This window comes from Leguminivora glycinivorella, chromosome 22 (genome assembly GCF_023078275.1).
Source record: "Leguminivora glycinivorella isolate SPB_JAAS2020 chromosome 22, LegGlyc_1.1, whole genome shotgun sequence".
NCBI classification, from domain to species: Eukaryota; Metazoa; Arthropoda; class Insecta; order Lepidoptera; family Tortricidae; genus Leguminivora; species Leguminivora glycinivorella.
The window spans coordinates 9,970,128-9,987,576 of record NC_062992.1 but is presented as its reverse complement, the minus strand read 5'-3'; the positions used below and the strand labels follow the sequence as shown (position 1 = coordinate 9,987,576).

The window sequence follows — 17,449 nt, the reverse complement described above, 5'->3', positions numbered from 1 at the left end:
TATGGTGCAACTCTGTCCGTCTGTCTGAATACTTACAGCGAAAGCCTCGTGGATTTCCCAGGAGTCGACGTCCTTCATGGTGAGTCCGGCTTTGTCCAGGACCTTGGGGATGCCGTACGCGGGGCCCAGGAGCAGCTGGTCAACAGGGTCCTGGCAAAAAAAGGAGATTAATAACATGAAAAGACTTAAGGTTTTAATAAATAAACCGACGTTTATACTGCTATAATTTTATGGTCTTCATCAGTAGTTCCACTTTCTTTAATAGGTAGTGGTTTGCAAATGCAAATGGGCGTAATACTATAAATAAATACTGATTATTAAGGATTCAGACTTCATGACAAAATCCATACTTAATCCATACTAATATTATAAATGGGAAAGTGTATGTGTCTGTTTGTTTGTCCGACTTTCACGGCAAAACGGAGCTACAAATCGACGTGATTTTTTGGGTGGAGATAGTTGAAGGGATGGAGAGAGCTAGTAATATTATAAATGGGAAAGTGTGTGTGTCTATTTGTACGATACACGTGCGAAAAGGAAATTCGTAACTCGTGTCGATTTAAAACACTCCCTTCGGTCGTGTCAGGGGCGGCTCACTCCGCGATACTATCGCCGCGCTACAAGTACATGCTGGCGGCCGCGAGTTCGCGGCCTAATCAGGGGTGGCGCGCGTTCTTACGAAACGCACGTTCGCACTTTCTATTGTTACTTTACGTCGCGAGTTTTTTTAAAGCTTTATATGCGATGTCCGCGTGTGAATGGCTAATAGTGCTTAGTTAAATAGACATCGTGAATAAAATAGTACAATCTTAGACAGATCTACTATTGATATTGATTAAGTCCTACGGAAAAGTTCAATAAGGCTTGTGCTGTTGGGACTTAAATCAAAAATATATAAATACTGTATATACATATACCTAGAAAGTACCCAAGATAGTATAACAATAGTATAACATTTTATACATGGGCAACCCTATCGTCCGACGCTGCGCACGTGCGGCTCGTTTCTTTGTTAGAATTTTGTAGGCATTTAAAAGGCGGCATTTCGTGAACATCAAAGCAGTGGGCCTTCTGTACTTGTACTATTATATATTCTGTGGTCGTGTTTTAATTTATTGCCACTCGTTTCTATCTTCCTTTTTTACGCACTTGTATTGTAATGTACTATTACCAGAACGTCTGTCGGAAGCATAAGGACCCTTTTGGAACGGACATAATCTACAAGTACCTGAGCGACGTAGGTGAAGTCCCTGAGATAGGCCTTGGGCTTGAAGCCGAGCTCCTTGGCCTTAGCCTCCGGCATCACCAGGCACGCCGACGCGCCGTCAGTCTACAACACACGATAAATACATGTTTAACAAATATCCAGCTAGATGGCAGTGTACCAGTCGCGGCGGTTTCTACATCGCGCTAACGAAATATACATCGGTAGAAAAATTAACAGTAGTGAGTAGGGTGTTATCCAGATTTGACCCTGTGTTCGAACTTTGTCAAATCATACTAAGGGCCGGTTGCATCAAACCGTCCGTCACCATTAAAGCCTTCGTAAAATTTTATTGTATGGGAAATTCCATAGATGTCTGCTGCATGACGATGATGTGTCTGTCAAATGTGGTTGATGCAACTGGCCCTAAATGTACATGATTCTTATTATTTTACTAACGAAATTACCACACCTGAATTTAGTTTACCTTACAAACAATGTTAATATCCTATTATTCCATTCCACGGTATAGCCGTGTACCTAATATTTATCTCATTAACTATGTATATTGTATTATTTGTAAACCGTTCGTCTGATGTGGAGGTCTCGGGTTCAAATACCGCGCTTTCGATTGACTCCTTGGGATTTCGAGGTGGAAAATTGTATATGACATTACTACTTCATATTTAATAATCAGAGATCGGATTTTTGTGCGTCATTTCATACTAAAAGTCATTAAAATGACGTAAGTCACTAAGAATGTCGCAAATCCGTCCGATCTCTGCTAATAATACAAATTCGAACTACCTCATTTGATGTTTAAGGCAACACCCCATTTCATCGGATCCGGAAAAAATCATATCATTGGTGTGGGCTGCTTAAAATGTTCTTTTGCAAATGTATCAATGAATTCATTCATAATTTCCTTATGCACTTTTGCAGCTGATAGTACCTTGACCACATCTTATAGGCTACTTGCCTCCTAGTCAAGTCAGCTTCTTTTTAAGAACTGTCAAAACGAATTTGAACGACTTGCTAAATATAGAGTTTATATGAAATTGAATTGAGTGACGTCACGGTCAACTCAGTTACTTTATAAATTTCTACTTGACTTATTAAATAGAACTTGAATTTAAAAATAACTTATGTCCATCTCTTTGTTATAATTATCTGATGCTTTATTTCGTGCATGGTATAAAATATTCTATTTTAACTACAGTCAAGTTCCCTATTTTGGTGTCGCTGCCATCTACGCATGATGATAATGATAGTTACCAGGAAAGAAGCGTTGGCGGCAGTGACGGTGCCGTGCGGCTTGATGAAGGCCGGCTTCAGCTTGGCGAGCTGTTCTGGAGTGGACACGCGGATACCGTTGTCCTTGTCTACCAGACCGTCTTTGCCGTCCACTGGAAAAGGATAAAATATATCATGTAAAAATAGGCAAATCGCCTAGTTACGGAACATCGCCAGGATAATCAAGCTTTGCCAGACCTAACTTTTTCTTCTTTAGGTTCTGTCCCTGAAAAAACTTATTTCCGGGGATAACAAAATGTAGTCCGCATTAAAATGCTATTTAGTAACCTTTGGACTACACCTTAGACACTTTATTCAAAGTACATTTTAGTGCACTTATAGGACACTTTATTTATAGGAACTTACCCTTGACAGGGATGAGATCGGTGAAGTATCCCTTAGCCTGCGCCTCAGCGGCCGCCTTGTGGGAGCGAAGGGCGTAGTCGTCTTGCTCTTGACGAGTCGCACCGAAAGCGGCGGCGAGACGGTCCGCGCTGTGACCCATGGTCTCTCCGGAGGAGAACTCAGCCACGGCGGGAAGCTAGAAGAAAGTCAACAGTTAGGGCCCATTTAGACGGTACGAGAACTCACATACAAGTTTTATTACATTGTGGTATTTGATGGCTATGCAAAATTGTGTAACCTCAACAGCCCGCAATGTAACTAAAATCGCATGCGAGTTCGCACGCCGTCTAAATCAGGCCTTACTGTGGTGGGATTTTCCGTTACGCGGTGTCTTAGCTCGGTTGAAACGGGTAAGAGCATGTTTAGCAAGTACCCCGCTAGATGGCGATGTACCGTTCGCTACTATTCCTACATCGCGCTAACGGAATGTTTACAGAGATTGTATAACTACCAACAGGTTTCGTTCGTGGTTACCAGTTTACTAAATAATCCACTAGATGGCGATGTACCGTTCGCTACGATTCCTACATCGCGCTAACGGAACGTTTACAGAGATTGTATAAGAACCTCGAACACGTTTCGGTCGTGGCTGCTAGTTTACTAAATATTCCGCTAGATGTCGCTGCATCGGTCACGACAATTCCTACATCGCGCTAACGAAATGTTTACTGAGATTGTATAAGTACCATCAACATGATTTCGTTCGTGGCTGCTAGTTTACTAAATATTCCACTAGATGTCGCTGTACCGCTCGCGACAATTCCTACATCGCGCTAACGGAATGTTTACTGAGATTGTATAAGTACCTCAGGAGCGAAAAACCAGGTCGGATAGAGGCCAGCAGTGACAACCTCTGAGCAAAAGTCTTAGCTTGGTTGACGTGACGCAGAGCAGTAGAGAGCGCATCTTGCGGGAGTGACGGATGATGGGGACGACGGGATATGAACTTATCACGCGTGTATCCTAATTAACCCGCTAGATGTCGCTGTACCGAACACGGCAAATTCTACATCCCGCTATCGGAATGTTTACAGAAATTGTATAAATCACCTTAGGAGCGAAGGAGTCCGGGCGAATAGAGGCCAACAGCGATAGCCTCTGAGCAAGGAGTATTTAGCCCTGTTGACGCGGAGCAGTAGAGAGCGCATTTTGTGGGAGGTGACAGATCGGCACGTCGGATATTATGAACTTTCGTAATAATTCACTTTCAGAATTATTAAAGGTGAGCTGCTTTTTTACCAAATCTCATAGAACAATTTGTGGTTGTGTGTTTACCAAATATCCCGCTAGATGTCGCTGTACCGTTTGCGCCGATTTCTACATCGCAAAAACGAAATGTTTACATATATAGTATAAGTACATTCCATACCTCAGGAGCAAAGAAGTTCGGGTGGATAGAAGCCAGTAACGATAGCTTCTGAGCAGGAGTCTTAGCTCTGTTGACGCGAAGCAGTAGAGAGCGCATTTTGCGAAAATGACGGTTCGGCACGTCGTACAAGAACTCATCACGCGTGTTTACCGATTATCCCGCTAGATGTCGCTGAACCGAGCACGGCGAATTCTACATCGCGCTATCGGAATGTTTAGAGAGACTTGTATAAGTACCTCAGGAGCAAAGAAGTCAGGGCGGATAGAAGCCAGTAGTGACAGCCTCTGAGCAGGGGTCTTAGCTCTGTTGACGCGGAGTAGTAGAGAGCGCATTTTGCGGGAATGACGGATTGGGACGTCGGACATGAATTCGACGCCGCCGGCGACGATGATGTCGTAGGCGCCAGCTGCGATCATGCCGATACCTGGGAAAATAAAATAGTAATGTGACAGACAGACGGACAGAGTCGCACCATAAGGCAGCGTCCCCACTCAGGCGACGCATGTCTCGCGGCGCGGAACGGTCGTCTCCGCCACGCCGCCTGAATGTAATTCAAAAAACGTCTCCTCAGTACATTTTGTATAGGAAGGACGTAAGACGCGCCCCAGGCGTCGTGGCGGCGGGGCGCACGTTTTTTGAATTACATTCAGGCGGCGTGGCGGAGACGTCCGTTCCGCGCCGCGAGACATGCGTCGCCTGAGTGGGGACGCTGCCTAAGGGTTCCTTTTGTACCTTTTATGTACGAAACTCTAAAAGCGTTGCAATTTGTGGTAGATAATGCTTTTAGGAACGAAGTACGAAATTGGTACTTGTGCAATAATGTTCCGTTCATTTATTACACTCTTAAGAATTTACAAGGTTTACATACGCAATACTACGCGTGTTAACTGACGCTACTCTAATCCTCTCCTAATGCCTTACTGATACCCGAGAAAGCAAGGTATGAAAATTAAATCATGAGCGTAGTCAATCTAGAGTGATGGTTACAGAGACAGCGTTAAACATTTCCTGAAACACAGTTATGATTTTCATACATAAAAAAAAAATGCTTAATAAGTATTTTGATATCCAGAGGGCCCAGGTGTATTTTATAAGAAACATTGGAGTTGTTAAGTTTTTCAAACATTTATGCTTTACCTATCTACTAAATTTATGGCAACTTTCATGTTTTCTTCGTTAGTAGTGTACTTTGATCTTAAAACCCGGACTATATTACGTTTTTATCTATAGATATGATTCTAGAATTTATCAATCAGCCAAAGTCTATCTTTAGAACATCTGTAACCATGACCTATTCAGACACCTAGGAACACTAGATTGGCTGCATTTCAATTATGTAAGTATTTCCATGTGTTGGAGCCAAATAACTGTAGTAGGAATCTTTATTGAGTATGTATGTTATGAATAAATTGAAACTATGGGAACAAAGTTCAATACATATTATTAGCTAGTTTAGCTCTGGGTAGAACTGTCTGGGTTGTTGTTGGGTAGCGTTAAGAAGGCCTGCCAGGGATTAACACAGGCGCCTATTATGAGGACTGCAGAAGACCGTGCGGAGTGGAGGGCTTTGGTGCGAAAAATAACGACCTCATGTGGTCGCGACCCTCAGCCATGAGAAACCGAGGAAGAAGAAGTTGTCTAGTAAAGTTGATTTGGCGTTGTGTCTAGGCATTAATCATATAATTAAAAGAACCCCCTTATAAACGTTCACTAAAGTTATCAAGCCGATAAAGTTCGTTTGTCCCTTTCTATCACAACAATACGTCGGAAAGGGACAAACGAACTTTATCAGCTCGGATAATTTAGTGAACGTTTATGAAAAAGGGGGTTAATTTATAATTTCTCCATGCAATTTCGCAGCTCTTGTACCTGGTACGAATATTTGAGCAGGTTAATAAGTCTTTTTACAAAAATTTCATTTCTGGCACAAGCTTTTCGCCCACTGTAACTTTCTTTCAACAGTCATCTAAGTACTCTCCGAGACGTTTCTAAAAACCCCTTACTCGATGGGGATACGACGTTTCATAACAGAGTTCCTATGACCACCTTTCTGCTCCATCATCAGATCAGCTCCATCATACCATAAGTACTACTAATTACTACTGTGGCATTGTCACGTGATTCGCGATCGCTGTCGTGGGCGGTCGTGTCATTTAATATTCTGAACTTATTTACGAGGGCTGATTGGAAAGTTCGCGGCCTGACCATTAAAAAAAAAACCTAGTTTCTTTTTTCTGCCGTCATTTTGAACTGTCATTATTTAGTTGTCATCCCGCGAAATTTTAATTAAATGCAATATTTTAAAATAAGTTTTTCCTCTCATTTAAAAATACGTGTAAGCAGTTTTTTCACAATGGACAATTTGGAGCAACGTGATGTAATTAAATATCTTCATAAAAAAGGATTGACTGCGAAACGAATTTATGAAGATATGCAGTGTACATTAGGGCAATCCGGTCCATCATATACGATGGTAAAAAAGTGGGCAGCTGAATTCAAGCGGGGACGAGTCAGTATCGCAGATGACCCTCGCTCCGGGAGGCCAACTACTGCGACCAATCCAAATAATGTGGCAACTGTATGCAAAATGATAATCCAAAACCGACGGTTAAAAGTGAGAGAAATAGCCGAAATCGTAGGCATCTCCTATGAAAAAACTCAAAACATTATAGTTAACGAATTAGGGTTTTCCAAGGTGTCGGCGAGATGGGTTCCAAAGCTCCTTTCAGTGGAACAAAAAATTACTCGTCTAACAATTTCACGCGACTGTCTAGACCTGTATGAAGCTGACCCTCAAGACTTTTTGGACAGGTATGTTACAATGGATGAGACATGGGTCTACCACTATACGCCCGAGACTAAACAGCAATCAAAACAGTGGGTTCGTGCTGGATCTCCGCCACCCAAAAAGGCAAAGGCCATTTTGTCGGCAAATAAAGTTATGGCATCAGTGTTCTGGGACGCAAAGGGTGTAATAATGGTTGACTATCTCCAAAAAGGTACGACTATAAACTCGGACTATTATTGCGAACTTTTACGTCGATTACGTCGACTTTGAAAGTAAAAAGACCTGGAGTGCTGACAAAGAAAGTTCTTTTCCACCAGGACAATGCACGCGTGCATACGCCACTAAAGTCAATGGCAGAAATTCATAATTGCGGGTTTGAATTATTGCCGCATCTGCCTTATTCACTCGATTTGGCACCATCGGACTTCCATTTATTTCCAAATTTAAAAAAACACATGGGTGGTAAGAAATTTTTGACCAACGACGAGGTCCAAGCTGAAGTGGATACCTATTTTGAAGGCCTGGAGGAATTTTTTTTTAAAAGTGGTATAATGGCTTTGGAATCCAGATGGAATAAGTGCAAAGACCTTAACGGGGACTACGTAGAGAAATAAAAATATTATAAAAAAACTTTGGTTTTGATTTCATATTTAAGCCGCGAACTTTTCAATCAGCCCTCGTAATTAATAACAAAAATTGAGTAATCTGTGTCAAGTCTAAATCAGCACTTTTCAATACATAATTGTGAGTTTGGCACGTTTGGCTATCTAAAAGTGTACCTAATGGGGACGAGTTTACGGAAATATGGAAGACGCATTTAACAGAAGTTCGCGCACTCTAAGGACTCCTCCCCCTGAAAAAGGACTTGCGAATATGGACCACACTTCAGCACATCCTTCTCCAGCACATTCAGCACAGCCTTCGCCAGCACATCCATCGCAGCCCGCACCGGTCGATTGAACAATGTTTGAGTGAAATATGTAATATTTCGACTGAGGGGAAACTGAACTCGGACCAGAAAATAAGGATTAACAATGCTCAGCTTGTTAATATATCAAGTGGGGTGTCCCAGCTTGCCGTACAGTACCAGGCGGTTAAGCAGCAAGTTTTAGTCAACAGTGCCTATCTAAAAGCTGTATCCGAACAGAATAACATCCGAGAATAAATCAAAGAGCTCCAGAATAGCTTACAAGTTGCCCCCAAAATAGAACCAACTATATCCTTCGCCGACAAAGTGAGAACAGGTAACAACTCATCTATAGTACCTACCAAGACCAACTCTATAGTAATTTACCCTAAGGAGAAGGACAAATCCAGTGAAGATACCAAAAAACTTGTACAGGACCTGATAAAACCAGAAGCTCTCAAGCTACATGTTCGTGGAATGAGAAAAACGAAAAACGGAGGCGTTATTATAAATACCGATCGCAAGGACGACCTAGAAAAACTAAGAGCATCCCAGCAGCTTCAAAAATCAGGACTGAAATTAGAAGAAACTACCAAAAGAAGACCTAAAATCATCTTGTTGGGCGTGCCTTCAAATATAACAGAGAACGAAGTTTTCGACTGCATTTATGAACAAAATATTGTAGATCAACAGCCAAATATTTCTAAGGACACATTTATGAGCTCTATAAACCTAAGTCATAAATCTGGCAAGAAAGACCAAGCCACATGTAATTATATATTAGAGTGCTCTGCCGACATAAGACGGATACTCATTCAGCAACAGCGCGTTTTTATCAATTGGACTTCCTGCCCAGCACGAGATTATACTATGTTAACGAGATGCTACAAATGTCAGCAATATTGTCATTCTGCTACATACTGCAGAGAAGCTGAATCCACATGCAGCCACTGCGGATTATCGGGACACACCAACAAAGAATGCCCTAAGATACTTGAACTACCAAAATGCGCTACATGTATGCGATTCAAAAAACCAGCTGACCACCAAACTGGAGATGATTCGTGCCCGGGAAAAAAAAAGTGCTCTTATAAGGTATTTAAATACCATAGATTATGACGGAACCTAATTATGCTTCCTGATAAAAACCTACCCTGTTATTTATACTATGTCTAAGTAGAAACGTTTTATTACCACTTATTTAAGTCAATGTAAACCTACTTACTTACAATTTATAACCTTTATTGTTTTGCTCAATAAGCACCTAACTACATTACACTGACCTACTAACACGAAATACCTAAGATACAAGTATTAAGTTACTTAGTTCAGGTATTGGCGTAAAATAATGTTATGTTGACCTGCTTACAATTTTTGCTTACAAGATTTATTTGTTATTTATGTCTTTTCTAAACCATGTTTGTACCTATAGTTATAGTTTTTAAGCATTATTTAAGAGAATTGTGATCGTTTTAATTTTAGACATTTTTCTATGAAATAAATTTTATCTTATCTTATCTTATCTTATTTACACATGTGTGCAAAATTTCAGCTCAATCGGAAACCGGGAAGTGGTTCAAATTTAGCTTCTACGTTTTGACGCACGCTGACATACTAACAAGGCAAGTTGAATAAAAGCTTGTAATAATTAGCTTCAAGTTTTTTGGTTGGTGGCAAAAATCAAAGGTCTAGATGATTCGGAATCAACTGATGCCAAAAAATTTAATCAGCCTAGTTTAGATGTAGTATATACAGGGCACTATGGCCACACTATAGGCAGGCCCTGAACCCGTCTGTTAATGCATTTCACATTATCTGATCCGATATCGGATGTCGGACGGATTTCAAAGGCAAAAATCAAAGATGGCTGCTTAAATATAATGGATAATGTGAAAAGGCTAATCAGCTGCTAAAATTCCTAAATACTTGATGTATCTTATTTAACTACATACCAGTAGTGATGGCCTGGTTGGAGGATATACAGGCCATGGTGACGGTATGGGCCGGCGTGCGGTCGCTGAACCCGGCCGCTAGCGCCGCCTCGCGGCCGATGTTGGAAGTCTTCACCTCCTGGATGACGGTTCCGTAGATGATGTAGTCAATCAGCTCCTTGTCTATGCCGGTCTTTTGCAGGAGACCCCTAAGACATTTGAAATGTTATTAGAAGCAAAAAAAAAATGTTGATTTTATTATTTAACATTTAGTACTTAGTAATACATTATATAAGAAATGTTAAATTGACTGTAACTTGCTACACCCTCATCAGGGTCCATGAGAGACTGTAATATTATTTATAAAAACTGTATAAATACCATGGTTGCAATAAAAAAAAAGGACATTATAGAAAGGCAATAGCACAAGTGAGCTGAAAAATTGCATGGAGAGATTATGAATGAATTCATTGATTAAATTGCCATGCAACATGGGGTGTAAGTTAAATATTACAAACGAGAGTATATTAAAAAAAGAAAAAAAAGGATCCTCGGAAATGGATCGAAACATGTCGAGCGTTATATCGACATAATACGTGAGTAACCCGCTTAAAATATATTTTTAATATGTCTGAGTATCAATACAATACAATACAAATACTCTTTATTGCACACCTTGATAAAATACAACAAGGAAGCAACACGAACAAAGGTAAACAACAGGCGGTCTTATCGCTAAAGAGCGATTTCTTCCAAATTGATAACGGGAGTTTTATAGTTTAAATAACGAAAGTATAGTTTATTTATAGGAGTTACAGGTGAGTTAAAGACTCGCGTCTGTAACATTCTGACGCCTGAGTTACACACAATATATTTTTTTTATTATGAATGGGCTTACTCTTGACCACAGACTAGCCAAAGGCAAAGACGTGGCCTACGATGGAGTGAGGACGTTATATGTATGTAAAATACACACACACACACACACAACGTGTAAAAGTTAAAAAACCGGCCAAGAGCGTGTCGGGCCACGCTCAGTGTAGGGTTCCGTAGTTTTCCGTATTTTTCTCAAAAACTACTCAACCTATCAAGTTCAAAATAATTTTCCTAGAAAGTATTTATAAAGTTCTACTTTTGTGATTTTTAAAAGTTAGAGGGGGGGACACACTTTTTTTTCCTTTAGGAGCGATTATGTCCGAAAATATTAATATTATTAAAAAACGATTTTAGTAAACCCGTATTCATTTTTAAATACCTATCCAACAACACGTTGGGGTTGGAACGAAAAAAAAATCAGTCCCCACTTTACATGTAGGGGGGGTACCCTAAAAAAACATTTTTTTCCACTTTTTATTTTACCAGTTTGACGGCGTGATTGATATACATATTGGTACCAAATTTCAGCTTTCTAGTGCTAACGGTCACTGAGATTATCCGCGGACGGACGGACGGACAGACAGACATGGCGAAACTATAAGGGTTCCTAGTTGACTACGGAACCCTAAAAAAGGCAATTTTGGTACAAGGAACTGCATATTGGGAAAAACGTTTTTCTATAAGTCCCACTACTGCTGCATGTAATCGTACACTTACTGAGCAAGTGTGATGAAAAGCTTATAAGAATATTATGGAATACATTGCTGATTTATTTGTAACTTAAACTTGTTTTATCATACGAGCTATATGTGACGTTATCTGGGTAATGGGACCATAAGGTAACAATAATGTCGATGGCGCTTACGTCCCGCGGCGTCCACAAGCAACGCTCATGGGTAAATCAATTATTTCTTGCCTATTATTGCCATGGTTACGGTCCCCTGAGTCACGCTGGTTTTATGCAAAATCATGCTACTTAAACTATGCAAACATGCATTTTACTGGTGTTAACAAGCCCTTAATTTGCCACCTACAAACATGGACTAGGACTACATGCATGCTTGCATAATTTCAGTGGCATAATTTTGCATAAAACCAGCGTGACTCAGGGGACCGAAACCATGGCAATAACAAGTAAGAAAAAGTTGATTCACCCTCATAACGTCGTAAGTGCCATCGACAATAAAGTCCTTTTACCCAGATAATGGCACATATCAGTACTTACAGCAGGGCGTGTCTCGCAAGCTCATGGGGCATCATCCTGGCATAGTCGGTGAAGGACACGAGGAAGGGGGTGCGGACGCCGTCCACAAGCACCACATTCTTGCCCGTGCGGTCTTTGAGGGTCTTCTTCTGCTGAAGAGCTGCCCCGACGCTCAGGGCACGCCTAGCAGTATCTATGAAGGATATAATTATGATATTAAAGAGAAATTGAATTATCTTCATTTCATTTTATTACCTTAATAAAATTAAAAAAAAAATTGTTTAGTTACTAATGTAGGTACTAAAATTAAATGAAAACAATTTCTAAGTAGGTAAAAAAAAAGAAAAAATAATAATTCTAGATATTTTACGTATTTTAAATAATAAAACAATATTTAATGACAATTGTCTGATGATCAAACCTAAGATTAAATAAAAACTAATAGACAACTATTTATTTTTTGTTAGCATCATGGCTCATTAATTGGATTATTAATTGGACCACTATTACTTAAACTTTGATATGCTGATGACCAGATCTTCTTTTCTTGGTGTAACATGAAGAAACTGAATATTTTTAACATATTAGAGGAGCAAAATGTCATATAAACTTTTCTTGATTTTGCCTACTTTCAGAATTATAAGCATTAAAAAAATAACAATTACTTATTATTTCTCAGAACAAAATGCTGTTTCCATAGTGATGATGCTGTTATCAGACATAATCTAACTATCCTTGTTGATAGATGTCAAAAAACAACTAGTAACTCATTGCAAAGAAGTATTTTTTTAGAAAAAAATGTAAATTTTTATTTTAAGTGCCAGTTTTACGAACAACATTTACTTTTTATGTGGAAATACATCCAAAAAAAAAACAAAAAAAAATTTCTTTTGGCGAAGTTTGCTGAACATTATACATACAACATTTTATCTTCATTTTGCCCTCAGAAATGCAGGCTAAAAATCTTTCGGTTCCCTCATGTTCTATTCTATTTCTATTTAGCCTTTTCTTCTGAACGTGGTCTAGTGTTTATGATTGTTTGTTTAGATAAAGTCGCGTAGTTCAGTGTGCCTGTTGGCATAGGCCTCCTCCAGCTCTTTCCAGTATTTCCTCTGCCTGGCCAGTCTAGTCCAGAAAGGCCCTACAGTGGTTATAATTTCGTCCTCCCATCGTTTGAGTGGTGGGCGTTGAGCTCTTGAACCATCTCTGGGGTGCCACATGAGGACTTTTTGACTCCATTTTTCGGTCTTACATCTTACAGTGTGGCCGGCCCGCCTCCATTTTTGCATATCTATGTGTGTGAGGATGTCTCTAACTTTGGTTCTTTCCCTTATAAATAAATAAATAAATATTATAGGACTTCTTACACAGATTGCCTGAGTCTCACGGTAAACTCAAGAAGGCTTGTGTTGTGAGTACTCAGACAACGATGTATATAATATATTATTATTCCCAGTATTTATTTTCTATCTTAGGCTAGGCTGTTTATAATATGGATATAAAAGTAAAATACAAAAACACATACAAAACAATATAAAAAAACATATAAACACATTATAAAAAACCTAACCTAGGGTGCCGCCAGCAGCGGGGCAGGGCCCAAGCTGCCGGTGGTTAGGGCTGCAGAGAGAGGAACCGTCGGACTATCCGCGCCGTGTCCAAGATCACCGCCTTCTGCATCTGGCCCTTGATCCAGCCACCTAGCGAGAGTCTCTTAAGATGTTGGTCGAGACTCTTCGCTATGAGACCGTTCGCTGAAACGACTATCGGAACAATGATCGTTGAATCAACATCCCACATGGCGGTTATCTCGTCACGCCAAGTCTAGGTACTTACTGGACTTGTCCTTCTCGGCTTTCACGAGATTCTCATCATGGGGGATGGTGATGTCAACGAGCACTGCCCGGCGTTGCAGTCGATCTATTATCACAATGTCAGGCTTATTGGCTACAATAGTCCTGTCAGTGATAATAGATCGATCCCAATAGAGCGTGGCACGACCATTTTCAAGAACTGGCGCAGGTAAGTACTTGTAGTACGGTACTTCGCGGTCCACAAGGCCGTATTGAAGAGCAAGTTGCTGGTGAATAATCCTGGCTACGAGATTATGTCTGTGCAAGTACTCGCCGTTAGCAAGATGAGAACAACCGGAAATGATATGCCTGAGTGACTCTCCGGGACGGCGGCATGCCCGACAAATGTCGACCGTACCGTCCTTCAGGATATATTTCCGGTAGTTGTTCGTCATCATAACTTCGTCCGCAATTGCACAGGCAAAACCCTCGGTTTCTCCGAAGAGGTCCCCGAATCGTAACCAGTTCACCGATGCGAGTAGGTCTACATCGGGTCCCGTGAGGGCCTTGTAGAACCGCCCGTGTAGCTGCTTGCTCTCCCATACCGCCCTGCGGTCCGCAGTACTTAGTACCACAGGTTTGCGCCAGTTCTCTTTCGCCAAGGAGAGCGGCGTGAGGTTTCCGTCAACTGCCACCACATCACGATGCATCCCACACTCGTTGTTAAGGAAGTAATTCCTGAGATTGTACACCTCACGGTTGTGGAGATCTTTGGCGTTTAGGAAGCCTCGACCTCCGCACTTCCGTGGGATGTACAATCTCATAACAGACGAGCGCGGGTGTAACATACGATGTGTGGTAAGCAGTGAACGGACCCTCCGATCCAGGGCGTCCAGCTCAGTCTGGGTCCACCGTAGTATGCCAAAGGAGTATGTGAGTAGAGGCATTACCCAGGCGTTAAAGGCGCGCACTTTGTTGCCTCCTGACAAAAGACTGTTAAGGACTTTTGTGAGCCGACTGAAAAAGCGCTCCTTCACCGACCGTCTAATGCCAACATCCTCAATACCCAACGACTGTGACATACCAAGGTACTTATAGGTTTCTGATTCAGAGATAGATCTGAACGACATCGTCTCAGAAAGTTGAAAATGTTCTGAATTTACAACCTCCCCGCTGTACATGCATGACCGCACACTTATCGACACCAAACTCCATTCTGATGGCGGTACTGAAAACTTCTGTGGTTTTCAATAGCACCATCAGGTCTTGGGTGTTCGGTGCAAATAGTTTGAGATCGTCCATGTACAGAAGGTGAGAGATGACTTCACCCTCTCTCCGAAGCCGGCAACCTAGCCCAGAATCCTTCAGCAGCGTGCTGAGGGGATTCAGAGCTAGGCAGAACCATAATGGACTCAAACTGTCACCCTGGAATATTCCTCGCTCAATCCTTATGAAGTCCTGCGGGCCAGGGGGCCATCCCTGCCTCCTGGTTGACGAAGGACTGTGGTCCACTGCCTCATACATGCAGTCAGGAAGGATATTAAAGCTGCATCAAGTTTATACAGCTCCAATACCCTTCTCAGCCATGAATGAGGCACCGAATCATAGGCCTTCTTATAGTCAATCCAAGCGGCCGAGATGGCTCCCTTGTTCCGCCGAACTTGTTGGCAGATGGTCATGTCTATGAGGAGGAGCTCTTTAGTACCACGGGACCCAACCCTACATCCATTTTGAGCGGGAGCCAGAATGTTGTTAGCGACAATATGCGCGTTAATTTTTGCTCTCAAAATGGATGTAAGGAGCTTGTAAAGTGTAGGCAAGCACGTAATGGGTCTGTAGTTTTTTGCTTCCGTGGTACTACCGGACTTATAGAGCAGGAAAGTAACACCAGTTGTTATTATTATTATTATTATTATTTATTAATCAGGCAGGCAGTTATAACAACTGATAGTTGCCTGTATCCAACAATTCTTTCTTAAGATGTGTTCTTTAAATTTGTTAACAAACACATATATACAAATACATATATACATAGAAAACATCCATGACTCAGGAACAAATATCTGTGCTCATCGCATAAATAAATGCCCTTACCGGGATTCGAACCCAGTCGATGTCGATGTCGATGATTTTATGTCGATGTTACGGCATTTATCCTTCAGTTTTACACCCAACATACTCCTCTCCATAGCTCTCTGGCACTTCGCAAGTTTGTCTCTTTGTTTTACAGTGAGGGATCCTCATGTTACACCATGTATAATATGATCAACATACAAGATGTGTTTATTAAGACTGCAATATCCTCGTGGCAATGTACTTTCTAAAGTACATAATGGTTTCAATGGAATCTTAACTTTCATGTAAACAAATAGAATATAATTTCTTTTGTTTCTAAAACTTTTCGAACAAATGAAATTGAATTCAATCTCAAGTACAATAAGAATCAAAAATCCCTAGCAAAAATTTTGTATGGTGGGTGCTACAAGGATATAAATTACAAATTTTAGGTTATTTAATATGGAAGGTTAATGGGTTATAGTTTATTGATAGGATTTGAACAGTAAATACAAACAACTTACACTTTGGTATTGACATCATGATCACTTGAAATTATTTAATAGTACACTATCTAAGCCATAAATAAAACTAATAACAACAACAGAATATTGGAGAAAATATTGGAGAATTTCTAACATCTTGAACTAAATATGGTAGTAGTAATACAAATCCTTCTGATAAGACCCTAGTTCCAGATGAACCTTAATTTCATAACTGGATGGTTGTTTTATTTTTATCCAATCAACATTGAAACACATAAACATGTAACCCCCATTGTTTTGCATTATTATACAGTTCAAAATATGACCTATGTCACCGCCCTACACGAACACGGTAGCTGACAAACCGCTGCTTATGAAATATTCCTTATAAATATATTTGTCCAAGTGCCAACCATGAAAAAGTCCAAAGTTTATGTCTCAATAAAAATATTCACTACCTTCATATAACCTTAGAAAAATATTTTTATGCAACAAGATGTTACCTAATAATGCAGCGGCGGATTTTATTGAAAAATAACGATATATTAATTGAAAATAATTGAAATAAATTACCAAATTTGATCGTCGAGCTGGCATGTGAAGATTTCAACAAAGTTTTCGCTATATGGGATGCCATGGCTGAGTGGACTCCTACGGGATATCACAGCTAACTTGAGATGACTCTGGAACGATGTAAAGTAACTAAAAATACTATAATAATGCCCTAAAAGTTGCTATAAACTTCATGAAAGTTGGACTCTGACCTGTCAGATCGACGATGTGAAATTTCAATTCTACCACAGATATAGTAGCAAAATATGACGCAGCTTATGGCATCTTCAGACGCCCAGCTATATTGAGCAATATTTGGATTGAAAATTAAATGGGATCACGTAGTAATTCAATACTCTTTAATGGGGACTACTAGTCAAGTGTTGTCATGAGAATCTAAAAAAAGAAAGAAGAAAAAAATATTAATTTGGTGGTACATGATAAAAAGTCATAATGAATCAAAAATAAACCCGAAAACAGAAAGATGGCTTGTGGTGACCAGGGACCGGACAACCCCTTCCGCGCTACAAGCCTTTCATTGGGAATCCCTAACGTAAGGACGACCCAATCGAGAGACTCTCCCTTTC

The 17,449-nt window shown here is 40.5% G+C and overlaps 1 protein-coding gene across 1 annotated transcript in view; it reads right to left on the bottom strand.

Annotated features, from left to right (window-relative positions):
* Positions 1 to 17,087, bottom strand: part of LOC125237710 (trifunctional enzyme subunit beta, mitochondrial) — a 51,014-nt gene extending 33,927 nt beyond the window's left edge. The window contains exons 1-8 of the mRNA XM_048144868.1: positions 16,884 to 17,087; positions 11,999 to 12,170; positions 9,919 to 10,106; positions 4,508 to 4,695; positions 2,864 to 3,038; positions 2,480 to 2,610; positions 1,229 to 1,330; positions 37 to 150 (exon numbers count right to left, since the gene is read on the bottom strand). Coding sequence (XP_048000825.1) covers positions 37 to 150; positions 1,229 to 1,330; positions 2,480 to 2,610; positions 2,864 to 3,038; positions 4,508 to 4,695; positions 9,919 to 10,106; positions 11,999 to 12,170; positions 16,884 to 16,947 — 1,134 coding nt within the window. The 5' untranslated portion in view covers positions 16,948 to 17,087. The remainder of the gene's footprint in view (positions 1 to 36; positions 151 to 1,228; positions 1,331 to 2,479; positions 2,611 to 2,863; positions 3,039 to 4,507; positions 4,696 to 9,918; positions 10,107 to 11,998; positions 12,171 to 16,883) is intronic.
* Positions 17,088 to 17,449: the final 362 nt, after the last annotated feature.